This window comes from Melospiza georgiana, chromosome 10 (genome assembly GCF_028018845.1).
Source record: "Melospiza georgiana isolate bMelGeo1 chromosome 10, bMelGeo1.pri, whole genome shotgun sequence".
In the NCBI taxonomy this organism is placed as follows: Eukaryota; Metazoa; Chordata; class Aves; order Passeriformes; family Passerellidae; genus Melospiza; species Melospiza georgiana.
In genome coordinates this window covers 10,405,392-10,426,345 of record NC_080439.1, presented here as the reverse complement: position 1 = coordinate 10,426,345, position 20,954 = coordinate 10,405,392, and the positions used below count along the sequence as shown (strand labels likewise).

Genomic DNA, 20,954 nt, shown 5'->3' with positions numbered 1-20,954 from the left:
GCTTTAAAAAGCTAATTAGCAACTAGAAACAAAAGGAGCTGTGAGCAGCCTGTGGCCACTGAGATCCCTCTAGCAGGTAAGCAAACACCTGCGGAGTGCAGGAGGACAGGACCTCTCTTAATTGCTCAGTGGAAGAGGCAGGGAGGTGGTGCTGTGAAAGTGCAGGTAGAGGCAGTGAAGAGAAACAGGCCCATGCATGGTGAAAAGGCAAGAGGAAGGCAGAGCACTTAAAACAGAGGGACACAGAGGTTATCCCTCAACTCAGCAGAATTGTACACTAAGCAATTAACCTTGTATGCCATGGCTGCTTGGAGCAATGCTCTCCCTACTATTTAAGAGCCTTGGGAGGAAGCGGCATAGGGTTCAGAACTTCCTGAAAGCTCAGTGTGAAAAAGGAGAGATTTTAGGGGCAAAAGACCAATACAACAGGCAAAGCAGTGACAGCAGCTTAGGCCTTACTTATGGAAATCCTCAATGCAGTGGATGTTGCCACCAGCATCCACAGTGAAGGGGATGCCATCCAGGCTGCGGTGGCACATCACACAGGTGAAGCAGTGGGGGTGGTAGGCCTTCCCAGTGGCTCGGAGGATCCTTTCCATGATGGGCTTTGCACAGACACTGCACTGCTCCAGTGTACTCTGCAAAGAAAACATACACAACACATGTGAGCACCATCTCAGCAGGACACTTACAAAGGTCAGCTGGGCTGGAGGCTGCTGCTGGTCTGCTTGGAAGCTTTAGGTACCTTCTTTTAATTTCTTCTAGATAAAGTGCAGTACAGTCAACAGTTATCAAAGAGCATGATAACATGCACAGGGAGCACAGGGCCTGGGTCAAGCCTTTAGAACAGTGTGAGAACACAAACCAGAGCTTCTCTCAGCAGCTCTGACAAGTGATCAGAGATGGCTCATCAGGTGGGTTATCTGAGACAAAGCAGCTTCTGTAGCCAGGAGCACATGAAGGAGTTGTGCAGCCAACACTCCTGGGCTTTTGCCTCTGCACTGCCCAGTCAGAGAGAGCTTATGCAGCAGAGTTCATTAGAGACAAGTTCCACAGAGGGCAGTGCTAAACTGAAGTGCAAACTCCTGGGGCTACACAGATACCCCCTAATTACTTTGCCAATGCAGATCCCATAAAAATATCCTTATCTGTCTTGTACAAAGATCTTGATCTTCCTCTCTGACCACAGAGAATACTGCTAAGTCTGGGCAGAGAACAAAGCAGTGGCTGCAAGGAAAGCATCTGCAAGGACAGGAGCTCAGGATGACTTAAATGCTTCATTTATCTCTGACCCACAACGTTTGAGATAATGACTGTGAAATGCCAGCTCTGAGGCCATGATCTTTGCTGCACAGGTTTTACATACTAGCCTGCTTCTAAAGTGCTGGAGCCAAAATAATTCCCACTTTTCAAGTGGGGTCTATTGAATGATTCATCTCATTTCAACCCTCACTTACCCTTGCAGTTAATTATAGAAACACCAAGATAATTTTGTTTCAGATGGTTGTCTGTGAGCCACACCAGCCCTTCTGACACCAACTGGGTAACTCACCATTTCAAAACAAGCACTTTAAAAGACACATGCCATGAATGGATGGTGCAAACCACATAGATGCAAACAATAAATCTGATTCAGGTAATTTCACTGGACTTTAGAAAAGCAAACTTCACCTACTATTCTTGCTTGATGGACCTGAAGTTATCAAATAATGCTATCAATCACTGTTTGCATCTTGAGTGAGGTAGAAAAACCTATCATTACACTATTGATTATTATTTAGATAGACAGAAATAAGAGGGTAGGAAAATAAAGGAAAAAAATCCAACAGGACAGAAATATAGAAAGCTGCTGAAAGGCAGATCTTGTTGACAAACACAGGAAGGCTCAAGTTCTGCTTCCTCATGCAACAAAATTCCCAGAGAAAGCAGTGCTTTGACTGACTGCATTGTTATTGCTTCTTTGAGCCAGTATTCTCAGGGGCAACATCCACTCCTTACATGTGCAACCGAAATGTATTGTAAGGAGATGAATCACCCAGGAACTCAGAAGGTTCTACACTCTCATATTTGCTCTCAAACATTATCTCTGGGCTGCACGTCATGGGTAAGGTACAAACATAGAAATACACAGGTTCCTATGAGAGGATCAGAAGAATTGTTTTTGGAAAGGTCGGTATGAAAAGTTCTGAATTTCAACCCGTATGAGAACTGCCTCATGCATTTGTAAGGAGAGCACAGCCAGACTAGCATTGAATACAGGCTGGATTTTGCTTTATACCTTGTAATAATGGGCAGGAAAGAATGACTGCTGGCCTTTCTGTCTGGTTGCTGTCACCATCATCATCATTATAACGGTGGCTGGTATGCCAGAAAAAGCAAGGTCAATAATTTTCTCCATGGAGAAATAACCTGGCAGATTTACCATTTTGCTTTGCATAAGCAGATCACATCATCTCAGTCCGCATCCATGCGGTTCTCTGCGTTTTTCTGCCAAGGAGGAAAGGCAGGGTACCTGCAGATACTGATGGAAGATTGTGCCATTTGTGAAGCCTTTGCCATGGAATTTTCTGAACACAAGCAGGTATGGAGCATTTGCCTCACCAAGTCACTGCTTGCCTCATTTCCAACAGTTGCCAACAACAGAGGCCAAAGTATAAGAACAGGGTAAGCAAAGCAGAAATTCCTTGGGATTTGCTTCCAGTCTCCATTGATTACTGGTTTAGGCACTTCCTGAGTCAGAGCTTGGCTTCCCCATACTTCACCTCAACTGGATGCTTCTCCCATAAACCTTCCTGACTGATTTTTGAATTCTGATAAATACTGATCCCCCACAACATGACCAGGAATTCTGTGGCTTACTTCCACGCTGGGGACTGATCTGTTCAGCAGTTCCCCATGTCTGCTACTGCAGCCCACCCAGGACAGTGACCAGAGCAGGTACAAGGGATCAGTACAACCATCCTGTCTGACACCCCGTGTTAACACTGATTTTGGTGGAAACTTTGCAGTGACCAGGACAGCAGGCAATCACCCTGCTGGATCACACCTTCTGAAAACACACATCTTCTGCTCCCAAATCTCAGCTTGGCCACAGTTTGACATACTCACAGCTAAATAATACAAGCATTATAAATTAACCAACTCCTGATTAAGCCTTCTATACAGCCTGAAAATCAGACCTGAGAAATTTATTCTTTTCATCCTTCCAAGTCTGTACCAGTAAGGAAAAACAAAGTCATTAGTTTCAGACTCCAGCTCACTCCCTGTCTGGGAGTGTATTTGCTTAAGCCTCTCTCCTTGCTAGAACCCTGGCTGGCTCAGACCCTTCCCTTCAAGGTGTTACCAGATGATGCCAAAGGGAAAGCTTGCTTGATTCACACCCATTTGACATCAGGTTGCTGTAAGGCAGGATTTGGCCTGTGAAGCTACCAGGTTTTCTTTGATTCTCTAATCAGGTTATCCCACATGCCTAAGTGCTGCCCCAGCAACTAACAACCTGCACAAAGGTATTTATGCACATTATGGGAACAGCATCCCTGTAGGATTATAAGTTTGGCTTCTTGATTTTGCTCTCTTTCACAGTCAAACTCTCCTAGCTCCTCCTGGAGCTTTCAGACTTCCAAAAAGTGAAACAAGATGAAGAAAAATGCCTAACAAGTCTATTTTCCTTCTTTTCTCTCCAGCTGCTGTTGCAAGCCTGTTCTGTAATCAACAGGTAGAGCTGAATGCATCTGATGAGCTACACTGAGAGCTAAGGCAAGGCATGAAGAAGAAAGATGAGAAACAGCTAGGAAACATCAGTCCTAGGGGTTGTGGTCACATTCATGTCATAAGAATATAGACCACAAATCTAGTGTGGGCTGAGGGTAAAGTTTACCATTCTTTTCCCATATTTTTGGCCAAGAGGTGGGGAGTGCCCCTGTGTCTCCAAATCCAACCAAATTTTTTGGGGTTTGAAAAGCATAGGGAAGAAGCCATCCATTTCCAAATGGAAGGCTGGCACAGTGTTTAAGGCTGAGTCTGGGTCCATGTCTCTTGAGAGCAGAACATCCGTGGCAAAGAAAAACAATCTCGCATGGGAAGAACAATGCACCCTAAATACCAAAAAGAAAAATAACTCCAAGCAAAGATACACTAAAACACAAAGAAAGAACTATAATGACCAGGACATCATAATCATCTTGCAAGTTAAAATTAAGAGACTTAAACATGTATAACACAATCAGTGGCAAAGTGGGAACAAGCTGCTTGGGAGCAAGCATCTAGCAAGTGGTGGTTGGAGTTGACCTCCCTAGAGCAATACTTACCTCTTCAGAAACCACAGAAAACCAAAGGGGGTTGCTCTGCAGATTTTAGGTTTAAACATGGGACACAAAGTAAAAATTCTGACTGCAGGGAAAGACTTCTGCGTTGCAAGAGCCAAGGAAGGCTGGAGCTGGGGAGTGTTTGAGTCTCCTCCTGAAAACTTCACATCCCAGATGGCAAGGTGGCAGAGACTTTGGGCACCAGAGGTGCAGTGACAGCCCATGGGCTGCAGCTCATCCCACTGCCCGAATGCTGCAGAGTACAACCCCTCCTAACCAAACCTGGCGGACAGCAGTAACTCACAACATCATGCCAGCACAAGGACTCTCCCACAATGACCCAGCAATGAGTGCAGAAGAAAAGCCACACAGATTAGTCATTGCTTCTTCTGCATTGGCAATTCATCCCAAGCTCTAATGAACATAAATAATGTCTCCTGCACTCTGAACAGCAGACCGAGGAGAGCTCATGCACAGGGACATGAGCATGGTATTGCTTATTTTGCTAGGAGAGGGGAGGGAAGTTGCTGGAATAAATTACATTGGCAACTCATGCACAGGGACACAAACTCACTTTCTGTAAGCACTGCAGAAGAAACACATTTTTCGAAGTGACTGAGCAGAGGAGATGGTTTTGAGCTGCACAAATGAAATGTGACTTGTGCTAAAAACAGGCACATGGTCAAATGCTATAGTTGAACTGTAACTTAGTAAAGTGTGGTAAGTGACTTGCTTTAAATCTTGTGACTCCGTCCTTCATTTCCTCAGACAGCGAGGAGAGCAGAGCAGCAGACATTTTCCCCTCTGTGGGATATTTTCTGAGGCTTGAAAATGTTTCCATACTTAAGTGAAGACAGAACACTTTAATCTCAAGAAGCCTGGTGAATTTATAAACCTCAAATTAGATCAGGTCAATTGAAAAACTGAACTTCAAAATAATTGCAAACGGTTTCATTTAGGGTTTGGGTCTGAAAATATATAGTTGTATTATAAATTAAATATAAAGCAGACAGTGGTGGAGGGGTTAAGTGTCAAGATGTAATTTCAACACTTTCAAACATTTTTTTGGCATTATTTCTAGAAAAGGAAAACCAAGGCTCCCCAGCTGCTATCTCCACAGATGGGTTAAATCTTGGCAAACATAACATTTAAGTCACTAATAGCCAGCATGAAATTCCTTCCTGCATGTCTGAGGAGACAACTTGGGCATGAGTTAATCCTTCTCACTCCACCTGACCAGCTGGACACATTATTAGCAGAGAGTGACACTTCCCTTCTAGTTTCTCTGGGGGTACTTTCAGCAGGGGAGAGTACTGCAGAAGCACCTTGGCTGGTGACCTTCAGACCATGCTGCCACAGCTGCATCAGTGTGCTGGGGCAAAAGATCTGACTGACCCTGACAGACTAATTCAGACACAGTGGTGAGCAGTGAGGCTGTTCTTTAGATGGTACAGCTTGATTTGCTGGGAGATGGAAAGGAAGATATGGGACTAAACTACATGGGCAACCCTGCAACATTACCAGCATGCTGGGAATGGGGCTGAGCTATGCTTACAGCTGCCCCTTGCACAGAGCAGACTCTGGCTCTGAGGTTACTGTATTCAGTGCCTTTCAAATCATTCTTCCATTTATCTCAGTTGTGGCTTTTCCAGCACAGTAGCAATACCACGGCTGGCATGCTTCTCCTCTGCTGGAATTTGCTTTTCTTGTCAGGAAAACTGAATTCAGCTTTGTAGTTTTGGACCCAGAGCAGCTGGAGGTGAATCTGGCAGAAAGTCCTCTCAGCATACAGGATGGAGGAGTCCCTTCCACTTGCCCTATAACTATTAAAGAAAGGCTAGATGTATTTCATGGCTTCTGCTGGTAGCAAAGATAACAATGGCATGCAACTGAGCCCACAAATGTGCAACAGCAGAAAGGCCACGATGAAAATGGAACAGTGCTTGAGAAATGCTTCTCAAATGATAAGCAGATGTCAAAATATGCTCTACAGTGGGAGGAGGAAGGAGCTCCATTTTTCTTATCAAGTGAAGGCTGAGGGATGGCTTTGCTGGTGTCTGAGCACACCAGAGGCTGCAGGGGAAACTTAGAGAAGGCTGCTGGACCTGGCAGGTGCACAAGCTGGCCATACTACCTGCAGAAAGAATTATATGCTTAATGCTGAATGTAATTAATGTTTGGAGCAGCAGAGGCAGGGACTGGGTGACTAGACTGATGCTCAGTGCCAGTGTAGATAATCCTGTATCCCTTTCTAGCACCATCAAGCTGAGAGTGATGAAGGAATGGATGAAGGAATGTCAGAGTTAAAAATCTGCTCTGCATTATGCTCCATGTCTGACCACAGCCACATTGACTCCTTCCAGCTAAAAATCCACAAGAAGCCCCATGTTGGAAATTACTTAACTAATTTCTGGCACTCAAAACTACTCATCTTCTGTACATTCTTTGCTCTGACAACAGAGATCTTTGTCCCTTTAAAACAGCAGAGCCTATGAAAGTAAGAAATGAGGGAATTGTCCTCTAAACTGGTTGAAAAAGGCTGCAAGATAAAATGCCCGGACTTCTGGCTTTTAAACCAAGTAGCTGCCATAGGCAAAGCATTCCCACGCTCTGTGCGTGGCAGGCACATTTACAGGCATCCCCAGCCTGCAAATAAAATGGCTGTAGAAGTTACATATCCCAGTGAGAAACTGGATAATGTAAGATTTGATAAATACTTGTGAAGTACTCTGTGTGCCTAAATGGTTACTTAATGGAAACAAGATATTATTAACAGAAAACATTAAATTCCTTTTATCTGTAATGACTTGCACATGTCTCAAAAATCAACTTCGGGTGCTGCACCACCAGAGAACAGCACCTGAGCTGTTATTCAAAATACTCCAATGTGGCTACAGCCATTTGCAAGAGTGAAGTAGTTTAATACTGGGGAAATGCTTCTAACTTACAGTTGACTTTAAAATAGCACAGAGAATAAAAAAGTCTATGCATATGAAATTTTTTCAGCAACAATAATTATAGCTGCATGGAATACTACAGTAAGCCAAACAATTGAAAGCATCCTTAGCAATTGCTATGTAAAAGAACATTGTTAAATATCTTAGTAATCAGCTCCAGTCCCTTCAGTAATTTTCTAGTGAAGTTGCATTTCCTAACCTCCTCACATCTTGTCTATTGCCACCAGGAAAGAATTGAAGCAGCACAATGTGCATTTTGGTGAGCAGAGTTCACTCTTGCTGTTAGCACTGCCGCCACACCACACACCAGGTATGAACCACGTGAAATCAGTCACTCCACACCAGGACTGCAACTGGTCCAGAAAATATCCAACCAGGAGGTTGGGACAGGTTTTTGGAGCACTGGAGAGAAAAACATCTGTAAAGCACAGCAGCTCCAGCAGAGTACAGGAGATGAGCCTGCCTTGGCAGGGAGGAATGATCTGATAAGACAGTTTCCATCTATGATTCCTTCAATCCAAGGAGATCCTAAGTGCACAACCAGACCTTCACTCCAAGACATTGCATAATACAATGCCTGGCGCAAGATGCTGATTTTCGAAGATTTCTAACTTGAAGGAAATCCCTCAAAATCCCTCTCAGAATGTCAAAGGTAAACAGTTTGTTCAAGGCTCCTGCAGCTGAGGCAAACTGGCACAGAGCTACCGCGGAAATCCCTGGGCTGTGTCACACAACAGCAGCCATGCCTCAGGAGATCAGCATTGCTTCACACATTGGGGTCCTTACCTAGGGAGAAACCAGCCCATGGCTTTGCCCAACACAGAAAGATTTGTTTGAGGATTTGTTAGGACTCTTTTTCCACTGAAGTGAACCTTGGTAGCTCTAAAAACTATGATATTCTATTAGCTTTGCTCCTGAGGGATGGGGGGAATACATGGCAGGTTTTGATAGCCTGCGCTTTTATCTATTATTAGCACCCACAGATGAGGTGAGAGCACCTACAGACCACACATAACTCAGGGCTCTGTGGAACAAAGTGCTGTGGGGGATAAAGCAAAGCTGTTCCTTATTCCCAAGCACTCCCAGCCTTTGTGCTGTTGATGTAGCTCTGCTTGCCTTACGTGTTCTCACCAGCAAGTTCCTCAAAACATGATGTGCCTGACCTTGCATGCCGCCCTGGGAGTTTTGCCTAAATAAAGGTTCTGTCCTGTTGTGATTACTTTCTGCACAGGCAGCAGAATTACATGCAGCTGGGAGATGTGGCAAACACTGAGCAGATACACTCTCCTCCTTGTTTAGATACAATTATGGACAACACAGAGATTTCAAGCTTAATTAGCGATACCAAGGAAGCTGTTAGAGAGGCATTTCAAACCGCTTGCAGTTTAAGCTGATTAGAATTTCGTGAAAACAAAACAAAATTGTGTAGCAAATTGTTAGGCTAAAATTCAAGTCAAACTGAACCGCATCAAAGGAAACAGAGAAGTGACTATCAGCAAGAAGTGGGCTTTTTTTCTTTTCTTTTGGTGAGGAATTTAATTTCATAGCCTTTAATAAACCCAGTGTTCCAATCCAAGCTTGCCACTCTGGCAAGAAGCTTAACCAAAATAACATTGGAACTCAGAGCTGACGGACCAAAGAGGCTATAAATTGGTCAAATCTGGGCACAATACAAGAAAAAAAATTGAAAATTCCATTCAATTTTCCTGTTTTAGAATTTTGATGTAACTGACCATTGACATGGAAATGTTATCTTGACCTTAACTGCTAAAGCTGACTTGCAGAGGAAAAAATGACTGAGACTCTGACATCTCAGTGGTTATTTATAGTTCCCCTCACTCTCCTCTTTCTCGGTATTTTTACATTTGAAATGAGTTCTTGCCTGCTATGAGTTTCCTGAAGGACTGTTTGAGCAACGCAAGAATTTGTGACACAAAAACCATCAAGAAAATGGAACTTCATTGATTAAAATGGAAAACAAACTTTAGTTGGAAACTCTCATCAGTAAATTAGCATCCAGCAAAGCTGGGCTTGCTTTGGTTACAGATTGAACACTACAAGCCTTCTAACTACAACCGGTTTAAAGCTGGCTTTTTCTGCTTCCTGTGCTCTCCAAGAGAGATTTCCTGGAGAAAAAAAAAAAAAAGGAGAAAGACAAGGCTACTGCTCGAGAGTCTGGGTTCTTCTAGAGTTTGTAAGGAAAAAAAAAAAAGGACAGAATCCTTCCCCTTCACTCCTTGAGAATAAAAACCCCTCATCCCCTCATCTCTCTAAGTCACAAGGAAAGGTACACAATCTATTTTCCTCTGCTTATTTCAAGTCACAGATAAGGGCATCTCTAAGTCACTTCTAATGACTACTAAATAAATTAAATATTCCAGCTGGATATCAGTTTAACAGCTCCTGTTCTACTTTAATTGCTCAAACAAAGAGAATGCAAAGCTTCTCCTGAAGATCTCATACAGGTCACAAGAGAAATTAATTTTTTCTAGTGGCAGAGCACTGGAAACTAAGGGTGTTTGTCTTCTGTCCTTGGTTCACCAGTGACTCAGAGAATAATTCCATTCTTTTCCTCCTCTGTTCTTCACATTATCTATGGAGTGGCTTTAGTCAGCTATTAGTAGGTGTGTGATGCTCTGACAGAAGTCACATCTCTATTGCAAACACCAAAGTTGGCACCTGGAGTTACCAAGAAATAAACACCTCCCCAGACTGAAACAAAATGAAAACCCAAGCAAGAAGGTAATGAGATTTTGCACAGAATTTCATGGAGCTTTCACTGAAACACCTTTTGAGTGCAAGATAATGGGTTTTTTCAGTGTATACGTGCAAGCTGTGAAATACAGGTCATTGCAGCAGTTCACTATAAAAATAGCTGCTTTTAATAGATAACGTAATCCAGTATAAAGCTTGGAAAAAAACTCCCCCAATACTCTCACACCACTTGGATGGTGCTGCTACCCAAACTGACAGTGAGAATATGATTTGCCCAAATCCATGATATGTTTCCTAAAGAGTTGCCAAATTCATTTATGTCCTTAATGTGAGGAGAATGTCTTGGAGCCTTTGGGGCAGTGGGAGACTTATCTGTGATTGAAATATGAGGGCTGAAAGCTTCGTGGGTACTCTGAGGTCTTTCCAAAGGGATAAGAAGAGGGAGTTTCTTATTTCTTGAAGAAAGCCTCCTGAGTGAAATGTCTATTTTTAAAGACTGAAAGAACACTGGAAACTCACAGACAATCAACATTGGCCACTGTCAAGAATAACAGAACCCAAAGTTTAGTGAGTCAATGTAAGGTGAGAACTGTAGTATACTCTCTCTCCTCTACCCCAAGACTAGAAATTTCATCTTTGGGGGGACAGGATTTCTTCAGGTTTGAACTGAATTCCTTCCTGGAGCAATACCTCTTCTTCTATCTAGAGTCAGACTCTAATTGGAAATAAATCCAGGCTGCTGACTAAGTCCAGGGTCAAATATGTCACCTACCAGGTACTGAAATTATTTTTAGATGCAATGACATCCCTATTCTTTTAATTCAGTTGACCTGGATGTTTGACTCGGTTCCTTGTCTGGGAAAGCAAGTTTGAGACACCTGCTGAGATAAAAGTGACAAAGAAGGAAGGGACACAAAGCCAGATAATTGAGATGGCTATGTAAGAACAGCCCAGACAAGGCATGGCACAGAAAAGAGAACTTCCCAAAGAGGTCAAGTGAGATGTGAGAAAAGCAAAAGCCGGAGACTGATGTTCCACCCTGGGAACTCATCCATCACCTTCCTTCCTCCACCGTGAGATAATCTCATCTACAAAGACAGATATAGAGAAGATGATTTACATCAGTCCCTCTGCCCCTCCAGCCCACCTCTGAGGGTGCTTCTGCTGGACCTCAGCTTGCCATACAGTTGGGAAAGAAAGGATGGCACATTATTCCTTCTAACCTTACAAAGAGAAACCCACTCAAAAGATCAGATCCTTCCTTGAATAAGTGAAAAGTAAACCAGAAGCTTTGTGCTAGTCTACTGTTCAAGATACTGCTGTGGAAAGTTGGGCAGAAGAGTCCTTGCAACACAATTGTCTGCTGAGCTGATTCAACCTCTTGGCACTGTTCCTTTGCTCTCAATCTAGAAAAATTAGAGCTCCCTGAAATATAATTTTTTTTTTTCCTGTTTTGTACAGACAACACGGAGACTTGGATACAGAGATCTTGTATGGCAAAACCATTGTCATGCAAATAAGCTCAAGAGTTTCATCAAGAGCAGACAGGCATGTCTGAGTAGGTGGTAATTCTCTGGTGTCTGCAGGGTTAGTCAAGGATGTTCAGAGCAAGAAACATGCACTCTAAAGTAATTTCTTTCCCTTTCATTACCATGAGAAATTTTGGATTAATTTAGAATATGAAGGACACTGGTCTGAGCTGTCAGAAAGGCTTATGTCAGAGCAGAGCAGACCAAAAATCAAGCTGACAGTTGGCATTTCTTTACCAGGTCTTTTACATCACTTGAGGAGGCTGCCCTGGATGTTATTTGAAGTTGAAAAGCACAGCAAGTGAACACTGTGCTAGTCAACTGTCAGTCCACAGTATTTACTAACCAGAGTACTCCTGTGTTTGTGAAAGCAACACCAAAGGCTTTCTGCCAAATATTGCATTTAAAAAAAGAAACAATAGTTGAGAAAAGACCCAGCAAAACCCAAAGTGAATGGAGCGGCTGAAAAGAAGAGATTCACTTGGGCACACATCAGCAGTACAACCTGCAGTGTCTTGGGACAGCGCTTAACAATTAACAAGCGAAGCAGAGCAGCAATGGCAGGAGAAACCAACTTGTCCAACCTCACTGTTTTCCTAGTGACACAGTTACATAAGAGATATGCATTTCTATAAACACACTGAATGTATAATAGATGTTATATAATATGTCCATTCTCAAGTCGATAGCATCCTCCCAGTGTATGGACTCTTAGGCTGAAATCACAGTGGTTATGGAATATAGAGGAAAAAACAACATTACTGCAGCATCATTCTGATCTGTAACTGTTCCATTCCATTCCATTATGGGGATTTTCTTTCCATAACAGTGGAAAAGACCATGCTCCAGTGCTTCTCACAGTACTTTAAAAGGTCTGAGATCACCTGCATCAATGGTTGTTTCCCAATGCAACTGCTGAATTGCTCATTTCCATCCTAGTACAACTTCCAGCTTGCCTTTACGAGGACCAGAAATTGCCATTTCCCCAGCAAGAACATCTGAACACTCAAAGTAGTCTGACCCTCATGTTTTGCCAAGTAGCTCATGCAAAGTAAAACTGACCACATTTTTCTATACACAGCTTCTGACTTAATGGACCTATGAGGAAAAAAGAAGGAAAGGCCACTCTTCATTGGGCTCTAACCATACACCAGATCCAGGTAAAAAATGGACAAGACAGCCTGGTATTAGCAGGTGGCTCATGCATCTGAGTGATCCAGCTAATGCAGGCCACAAGGACAAGTGCTGGTGGTCTCCTAATGGGAGGATGACATTTCATTGCTGCTCTGGTGGTGCAAAGTGGTCACTCCCCATTGACGCGGCCACACCAGCTTCCAAAGATATGAGGGACAAGGACGGAGGGACTGGAGTGGCAGAGAAGAGTGGGGAACAAAGAATTTATCTAGGGCTTTCTGAGTCATTCTCTTTCTCAAAGTTTGCTGCTGGAGCAGCATAGTCCAGCTCTGCCCTACCTGCAGATTTTCCTATGGAAAAGTTACTGTTGGCTTCTTCACAGGCAGCATGAGCCCAGTGAGCATTGTCCTGCCAGTTCTGCAAGGGCAGCTAAGGAGCCTTGCTGGAAATCTGGCCCCAGAGAGAAACAGCAGAGGAAAGCAGCCATTTCAGAAGCACATTATTAAGCCATCAGACCAGTAGCTACAGGATCCCCATGGAAAAGTTGATACAGGCACTTTGTATAATTACTTGAGCCCTTCCAGTCATTTATTCCCCTTTGTGGTTGGCAGGGAAAGTCAGTATCTTCTGGAGCTGCAAAGTCATAAGGCTTTTTAAGAAGCCAGGTTTGTAGGTGAAGACATTTCCCTTTGCAAAACCTTTGCTGGAGCACACACGGCTCAGCAGCAATCCAGGCTAATGCAGTGAGTTCAAATGAGCATGGCACACAGGCAAGCCTAAGCTTTCCATTTGCTTTACTTACATATGTTTTAACGCTTACATTTTTAGATGAAGAGGCATAAAAATAGCTTAATTGTGCATATTGCCTACATTACTGCTGGACTCCACCTGTGGGAAGGAACTGGAGTTTAAGTTTTATTAAAATTTCACATGTTTCCAGGAGGTTCCTAATTATCCTGCGTGTTTTGTACAGTATTTCTGGCTCCAGCGTCTTTCTTCACTTTTCTGAAAGAAACCCAACACAAAAATATTTGAACTGAGACCTGGAATGTGTGACTGAAAATAAGGCATTCACTTCAGGGTTCATCTAAACCCACATATACTTGTTCTTACCAGGCTTTGGAAAGCACTTTGAGATCTGCTGATAAGAAAATACTACCTGGATACCGAAGGCTTGTTATTGCCATTTAGTCCTCCTGCTTTCATGCACCTTAAACTCCACTATATGCCTGGCATTCCTGCGACTACAGATAGGTGTAGAGATGATATTTTCAGGGCCTAAAGTAAGAATTAATTCACTTTGGGTATAGCCCTCCTTTTAATGACTAAACAGTCATTAAAACTAACAGTCACACACTGTGAAGTGTCCTCAGGGATACGGTGTTCTATATTTTAGGGTGGTTAATTCAAACCACCTTTTCTTAAAGACACTTCAAGCCAGCAGCTTGAGTTGGGGTTTGTTCAGCATCCTGGAAAAAAACAAAGCAGCCCATATTCTCTGACAGAGAAGACAAACCACAAGATGGAAAGAAGGCCAGTTTTTGAAAACAGCAACTTTTACCTCTTCTGACCTAGATAGATGACCACCCCAAGCAGAACCTCCAAGTCCTTTTCTTGTGCTCCCTGAACAAAGCAGACAAATCTCCAGTGGCCATAAATCATCGTTCTTCAGTGGTATCAGCTGGAGTTACTGACATCTGGACCTGCTGTGGCAGTGGTCTGACAGGAGGAATGTGTTAGCTGGTGCCACGTACAGAACACAAGGATCTTGTCAGAACGCTCTGTGCATGCTTCCCACTGTGCTTGGGCTCTCTGCTCTCTTCTGGGAGCGTGACAAAAAGAAAACCAAACAAGGCACCACTCCTTCTACCCCAAATCCACAGCTTGTGAGGTTCCTGGGGCTATACCAGCATTGTTTCTGTGCAGAATCCCTGGCAACTGATCCACTTAGGATTTTTAGTGATGTACAGGTTTGACTTAATCAAGACTTCCATCGCAGTGCCCAGGCTTAGCCTGAACACATCAAGAGACACAGACTCACCACTCGCTAAGGCTCCCTTAGCTGGCTACAGAAAGCTCTGATTCTTCCTAAGGAAGGTGCTTAGCTGGATGAACCTCTACCTGCAGATAAAGCTGGTTTGCCAGAAGATGTTTTGTTCCTGCACAAATAGACAGCCTCACAGCTGGGTGTGCTAAACTATTCTAGTTCACATGAGTTTGGGATGTTCCTCAGTCCATGCCTCTCCATTCCACTGCTCTGGCATGTTACTAATCCACTGATTTTATCAGCAGTTTTCCTCTTTGTTATTAATAGTAGACTACAGGTAAGCATCAAGTAACTATCAGACATAACAGCTCTGCAGTAACACACTAGAAATCTGTTTCAGCCATGCTCAATCACATGGTTTCTCTTGCAGGGACAGTTGCACTGGTCCCAAAGATGTGGCTGGGGAATGGTTTATCTCAGGGCAACATCACAGGGAGTCTTAAGCAGAAGCCATTAATAAGCCATGTGATTTAATTACATTTCAGGGTTTGTATAATGTGTGGAAGTTACTCCACACATTTATTATGAAATAAGAACTTCAGTGTACAAAATGTTTTCCAGAAAGACTTAAGAATTGCTTTAACAGGAGAAAAAACTGCTTTATCTTACTACAGCATAAACTCCTAATTACTACACCAAGCCCCTGGAAAGCAACAAGCTTACTCTGGCTGTTATTCTATAGATTATATGAAATATCTAAATGAAATTTTCAAAGCTACTGGTCAAGTCTATGTCTGCAGCAAGTAAAGGGCTCAGAATCACCATGCAGAGATGACCCTAGGGCTAAAAGCATAGAGAGAGCTTGAAGACTGACTATTCCCCAAAAGACAAAACTGCTGTGTAAAAGAAAAGTGCAGTCTTAATGTTAGAGCTTTCACAAATAGAACCAGGAGAAAAAGATGTGAAAGTTCCTTTGGGAAGCAAGTGGGAAGCATCTGCAACAGCTGATACTGAGCAAGGGGAACCTCTGAAACTAATCTGAGGCAGTTTTGTGCATCTGTAAATCCATTTCTTAAGCCTAAACTTTATAAAGCTTTTAAATTATTCAGTGTCTATTGGATGTTACAGTTACTTGCTGTAATTTTAACACCGTTTGAATTAACGTTGATGATATTACATTAAGTACCTGACGTGGAGTACCAGGAGTCCCTAATGATGCCCTCTGTCAATAATACACTGCTGCAGAGAAAAGAGCATGTTCTCCCTTAGCTGTCCTTGCTAGCCTAGGAGATGGGAAGGTGCAGAAGAGAAATCCAGCTAGAAACTCCCAGCACCCCAAGACCATGGCCATCCAGTCAGCTAAGCGCTCTCAAGTCACTCCATGCAAGTCTCAATAAACAAACAATTAACATCAACCCCTTTCTCAGGAATTTATCACTAAGGCACAGTGAAGCAACTCAAGCAGAGCAAAAATAGACATAAGGCAATGAAGAATTCAGAAGAGAAGCCAGGGCTGTGAGATTTGGACCCAGAACTATGTTCAAATAGCTCAGGCTCTGCTACTTTAAGTTAATCAGATTTCTTCTTTCCTTCCTACTCCTTTAGGGTACCCTCAACTGTTTTGGCATATTTGAGGCCAGCAAGACAGCCTCAATTCTGGATTCTGGATCTAGGAACTAAGGAAGCACCAAGGGGAAAGAATGCCAGGCAAGAGGAGGAAAAAGGCATTTCCCACTTGGCTCCCAGAACCCTGACATTAGAGTACAAGAGGTAACTGAAGTGCCAGGAAAACATCTTGGGGGAGTGTGGACAGAAAACCCAGTGCTGAACACAGCTCCAGAAGCCTGGTCATGGCACCCCAATACCTGGTGTCACAGAGGGGCACAGGGTAGTTCGCCTGCCCATCCATATCCTAGATGGGGTAAAAGCAGCATTATAAGGGTCATTTCTCACACCAGGACCTCCTCTCTATGAGGCAGACCAAGAATTCCTTTTCTTGGCAGACTTGTGAAGGACTCTCTACATTTTCCTCTTCCTTTCCAACAGGTGCTGCCATTTGGCACACACAGCTGACACATCACCCACACATACCCCTGAGCTTTGTAAATCCCATCTAGCAACATGTTAGCTCAGACATGCAAGATGAATTCAATTCAGAATGGAAGGAGAGTGACAACAGTAAACCCCATTTTTAAAACCTTTGGCAAGGATTTCAGAGGGTAGGGTAGTCTCTACTGTATGTTTTTATATGGCAGGATATTTTCCAAAATTACTTGTGCTTTAGATCCCATTCACTTCCTAAAAAAAATATTTTTTTTCCACCAAAACCTGCTGAAAGATAAATCTACTGCAGAAAGGGGCAGCTGCACCTTGCAGATATGCACAGCTGAAGATCTTTTATGTAAGACTCCCCCTGACTGTGTGGAGAGCTGTTAAGATGTCAGATCATGGTTTGTTGCTCTCAGGGAGGCTGCTGCAGCACTCAGTCAGAACAAGTTTACGTCTTGGAGGAATTAATTTGTCTGAATAATGTCATCCTGGTTAAACAAAATGTTAGGGAAAATATTGCAGCGTTCTGGTGCACCTCCCTGAACTGATGCCTATATATGGGGATTAGCCAGCATGAAAGGGATCCTGCTGAGTCAAACTGGATTATAGCAGTATTATTTTATAGAGACAGTAGAAAAGAGGAGGGAGGAAGGAGCTAGGGAAACCTTGCAAAAACATCAGCTATTTGACATGTTAAAGCAAACAGCATAGATGTGAAAATGCTGCCTGCTTACAGAAGTGCATCAGAGCCAGGTCAGCTGACAGCAGTAACCTAAAAAAAAAAGTTTTTACCCCTTTTAGCCCTTCAAGCAATGCAGCTCCCAGAAAGCAAGGTGGACTCCTGTGCTTTCTCAGGCATCAGGAGATGTGCTTGTGCTCCCATGGTGGCACCCTGGCAGTGGTGGCAATGTTCCTTACATGGGGAGGGTGTCCTGGAGAGCTCTGCCAGGCCTTCCCAATTGCCCAAGCAGCACATAAGGGGGCAAATGAGCTTGCAGACTCAGCTCTCAGAGCCCCTGGGGAGCTGGTGCAGATGGCAGGAAGGGAAAACATGTAGGTTTTCAATAAAGTCCCTGAGATGCCTCCATTTATCATCACCAGGCACTCACACAATCATTTATGTGGTGATTGTTCAATGCTGGCTGGAGACTCAGGGCTGGTGGCAATTCACAAATGGGACATGTCCTTGTACATCTTGTTTGCAGAGCTGGATCTGCAGTGTGTTCTTCGCACATGCCTGGAGGGCTGATGTCCTCTCTCTCTCTCTCTCTAGCAAACAGCTTGACCTTACAGTAATGGCATCAGTTCCTCTGCCTGTCTTGTTCTGGCCCAGCAAATATTAACCTGTGCAAATAAGAGATGCCCTAAACCAACCCCCTGCACACTGCAGTGCAGAGACACAAGACTGGGTGAATATCCTACAGCTGCAGTCTGTGAACAGTGCAGAGGACCCAAGGGTGGGTGAAGAGGACCTCTCCACAATTATGTCAATAAAGGACAAACCCTATTTAAGCACATAAAAGCTGCAAAACTCAGGCAGAGGAAGAAGTGGCACGTTTTAGGCCAGAAGGAGTTGTCACAGTATGAGGCAAGGCTTGTGGCTCTCTTTGTAGTGCATCTATTCAGCAGTGCTGGTCTTGGTGGATCAAAACCCCTGTGCCTGCTTCCCCTGGGAAGTGTCAGTCTAACTGAGTGTGGTGGATCATGCTAAAAGTTGTGCTTTGCAACACTGAGCTGAAGACCGCTCTGGGAGCAGTGGAAAAACACTCCTCCATCCTTCACTGCCCAATGCCAGAATATCCAATGCAATGCTATGCTAGTCAGAGTGTACAAACACATGGTTTGAAGGAAAAATTCAAAAGGATTTGAGTCATGGGAGTATAAAAAAATTCTCAAGAAACCAAATAGAACATATCAGTCATGTTGTAACTCGGAAAGCCAAAATTTCCTCCCAAAGACAGCAGTGATGCTGTTTCCAAGATTCCAGGACGCATCTCTGTCTGGAGCTAATAGAGACATGTTTTTTAATCCAAGTTTCAAGCCCAGTGAAATCCATTTCTGACAATAAGAACCCAGCCAGCTGAAGAAATCACACCGTGCCTTCCTAACCCACCTTTTGCTCACAGATAGCATTGTAGCCCATCCAGCTCACCCCTCCAGCACTGCCATGCCCATCGTGGTGCCCACTGCATACCTCCCCTGGATTAGGGTCCTTTTCCACCTCCTTTTTGCAGTCATCTGTATTAGCCTTGTGTTTTTCCAAGTGGGAAGATGGAGCAGGTTGGGAGATTGTGGTGGGAAGACAAGTGCAGTCCTGACCCACATCATCCCAATGAACGCTTCCATCCCTGCCTTGACCCTCTCTGCCACATCTCAGGGTATTTTCTGCATGCTGGCTTCAGCTGGAGCTGCAACAAGAGCTCGTCTGGAGCAGTCTTTTCTGTCACATCTCCCTTATACCTAAGAAAGGGCCGTTTTGGTTTTGCCTTCCAGCTGAGGCAGTTTCAGAGCTTGGGTCCACTCATCTCTAGGGCCCATTTTCTACTACTTAAAACTACCTGGATATATTGCAACTCCACTTTCTTTTGCTGGCTGAATCAGAGAAAATGGTCAGAATTGCCTTTTCTGGTGGAGTCAGTCCTGAACAAGAGTGAATTAGAGCATGACTAAACAACCAGGCCATGTGGGAGCTATAGGTGGAAGAAAACCTACTTTCTAGGTACTCAGATGCTGCTTGCCTTAAATACACGGAGAAAAGGTGACACCAGCACTGGGGTAATTGCAAGAGCTGTTGGTAGGGCTGGTTAAAATATCCTTCCCTAGGAGGGAGGCACCAATAACTCTCCACCATCACTCCCAAGGCACATGTATGTCAGCCCAAGCACGTGGCTTGCAGTGAGATGAAGTTATCTGGGATGAATTCCACCACAAGCATCAGACCCATTTAACAGCAATCCCCTTGTGCTCCCTTAAAGAAATAGCAGTAAAAACCAAAACAACCCCCCGCACTCCCTGTGTGTAAACATCAGCAAAAACTAAGTAGTTTAATATATTTTGCAAAAGTAAAACCAGAGTAACTGTTTTGCCTCCAACACATCAGGAACATATTATTACCACATTGTCTTCAGTGATTATTCAAGCAATGCATTTAAATGTTCAGGGAGAAAAATGTGTGCTAAAATATTGTTATGTAACACGGGGAAAATGACTAATTCTGCCCTTGATCTTTTCCTATTTTGCTCCAAGTAAGAGTCATTAGAACTTATTCTCTGGTCGAAGCAGCAGCATGGCCGAATTCTGACCCAATTCCCCTGGTGGCTTTTACAGTGGGCTGATCCTATCCCAGGCAGCTGAGCTGTTCCAGAATTACTGAGCATAACTGTCTTCTGAATCAGCCCTCCAGGGCTGCACTTTTCCAAAGACAGGTGGAATAAACAATGCACATTTCTCCATGCTCCCTGCTGATGGAGGTCAGAGATCATTTACTTCCCGTTCCTCATGACTTGTGAGGAGTCTGGAGCCTTATCCATGAGCCAAGTGAGGCCAGCTCCATCCAGCAGTTGTATGCATAACTTCAGCAACTGCTGATTCACAGAGTGGGACTGCTACATGAATTCCTCTCCTGACAGCAGATGCAGAAGATGAAGACCTGTTCTGTGTATCCTTACTTTCAGTCCATTTGCATCAACAGTATACATACAAGACAAATGGACCTGTCTGTTCTTACAGACAGCTATGAAAAGCTAACATTTTCCTATCCTAGTGGAAAAATGAAATAAAACAACAAGCAACAGTTATAAAAAAAGAAAATCAGAGTTGAAATTTTTTCCATAGCCTTTTTAAAATTGTGACCCAATCCAACTTGTATTGGACTGAAACCTGCCCTCCATATACAGAAAGAAGGTGACACTGACCCTGGGCTGTATTCACAGAAGAGTTCTAGTTACAGCCAGTGAGAAAAAACAATATTGTTTAAAGCTCCAGAAAGGCCCCAGACTTCCCCTCCTAAAAGAAAATTTTGCATAGGAAATGCCTAATCCTGCCACACTTTTGAGAATCAGTTTTTCACTAGCGGGAAGGGAAAAAAAAGAAAATCTGTTCTTGGGGTTTCCTTTCAAAGCTTTTAGATTCTAGTCTTCAAAACATGTGATTTAAGATTTTCATTTTGGGGGATAAGTGGGGTGAAAACAGAAGTTCTCAATGATCTTCAGCTGAAATCCATTTCTTGGGCAACTTTCTCTCTAAGTCACTGGAGAGGCAGGGATGGGTTTCAGCTCTC

General features: G+C 43.6%; 1 protein-coding gene across 4 annotated transcripts in view; it reads right to left on the bottom strand.

Moving 5' to 3' along the window:
* Positions 1–20,954, bottom strand: part of LPP (LIM domain containing preferred translocation partner in lipoma) — a 200,261-nt gene that overhangs the window by 4,565 nt on the left and 174,742 nt on the right. For all 4 annotated transcript variants that reach the window (XM_058031271.1, XM_058031270.1, XM_058031272.1 and 1 more), the window contains one exon: positions 460–638. In XM_058031271.1, the coding sequence (XP_057887254.1) occupies positions 460–638 (179 nt within the window). The remainder of the gene's footprint in view (positions 1–459; positions 639–20,954) is intronic.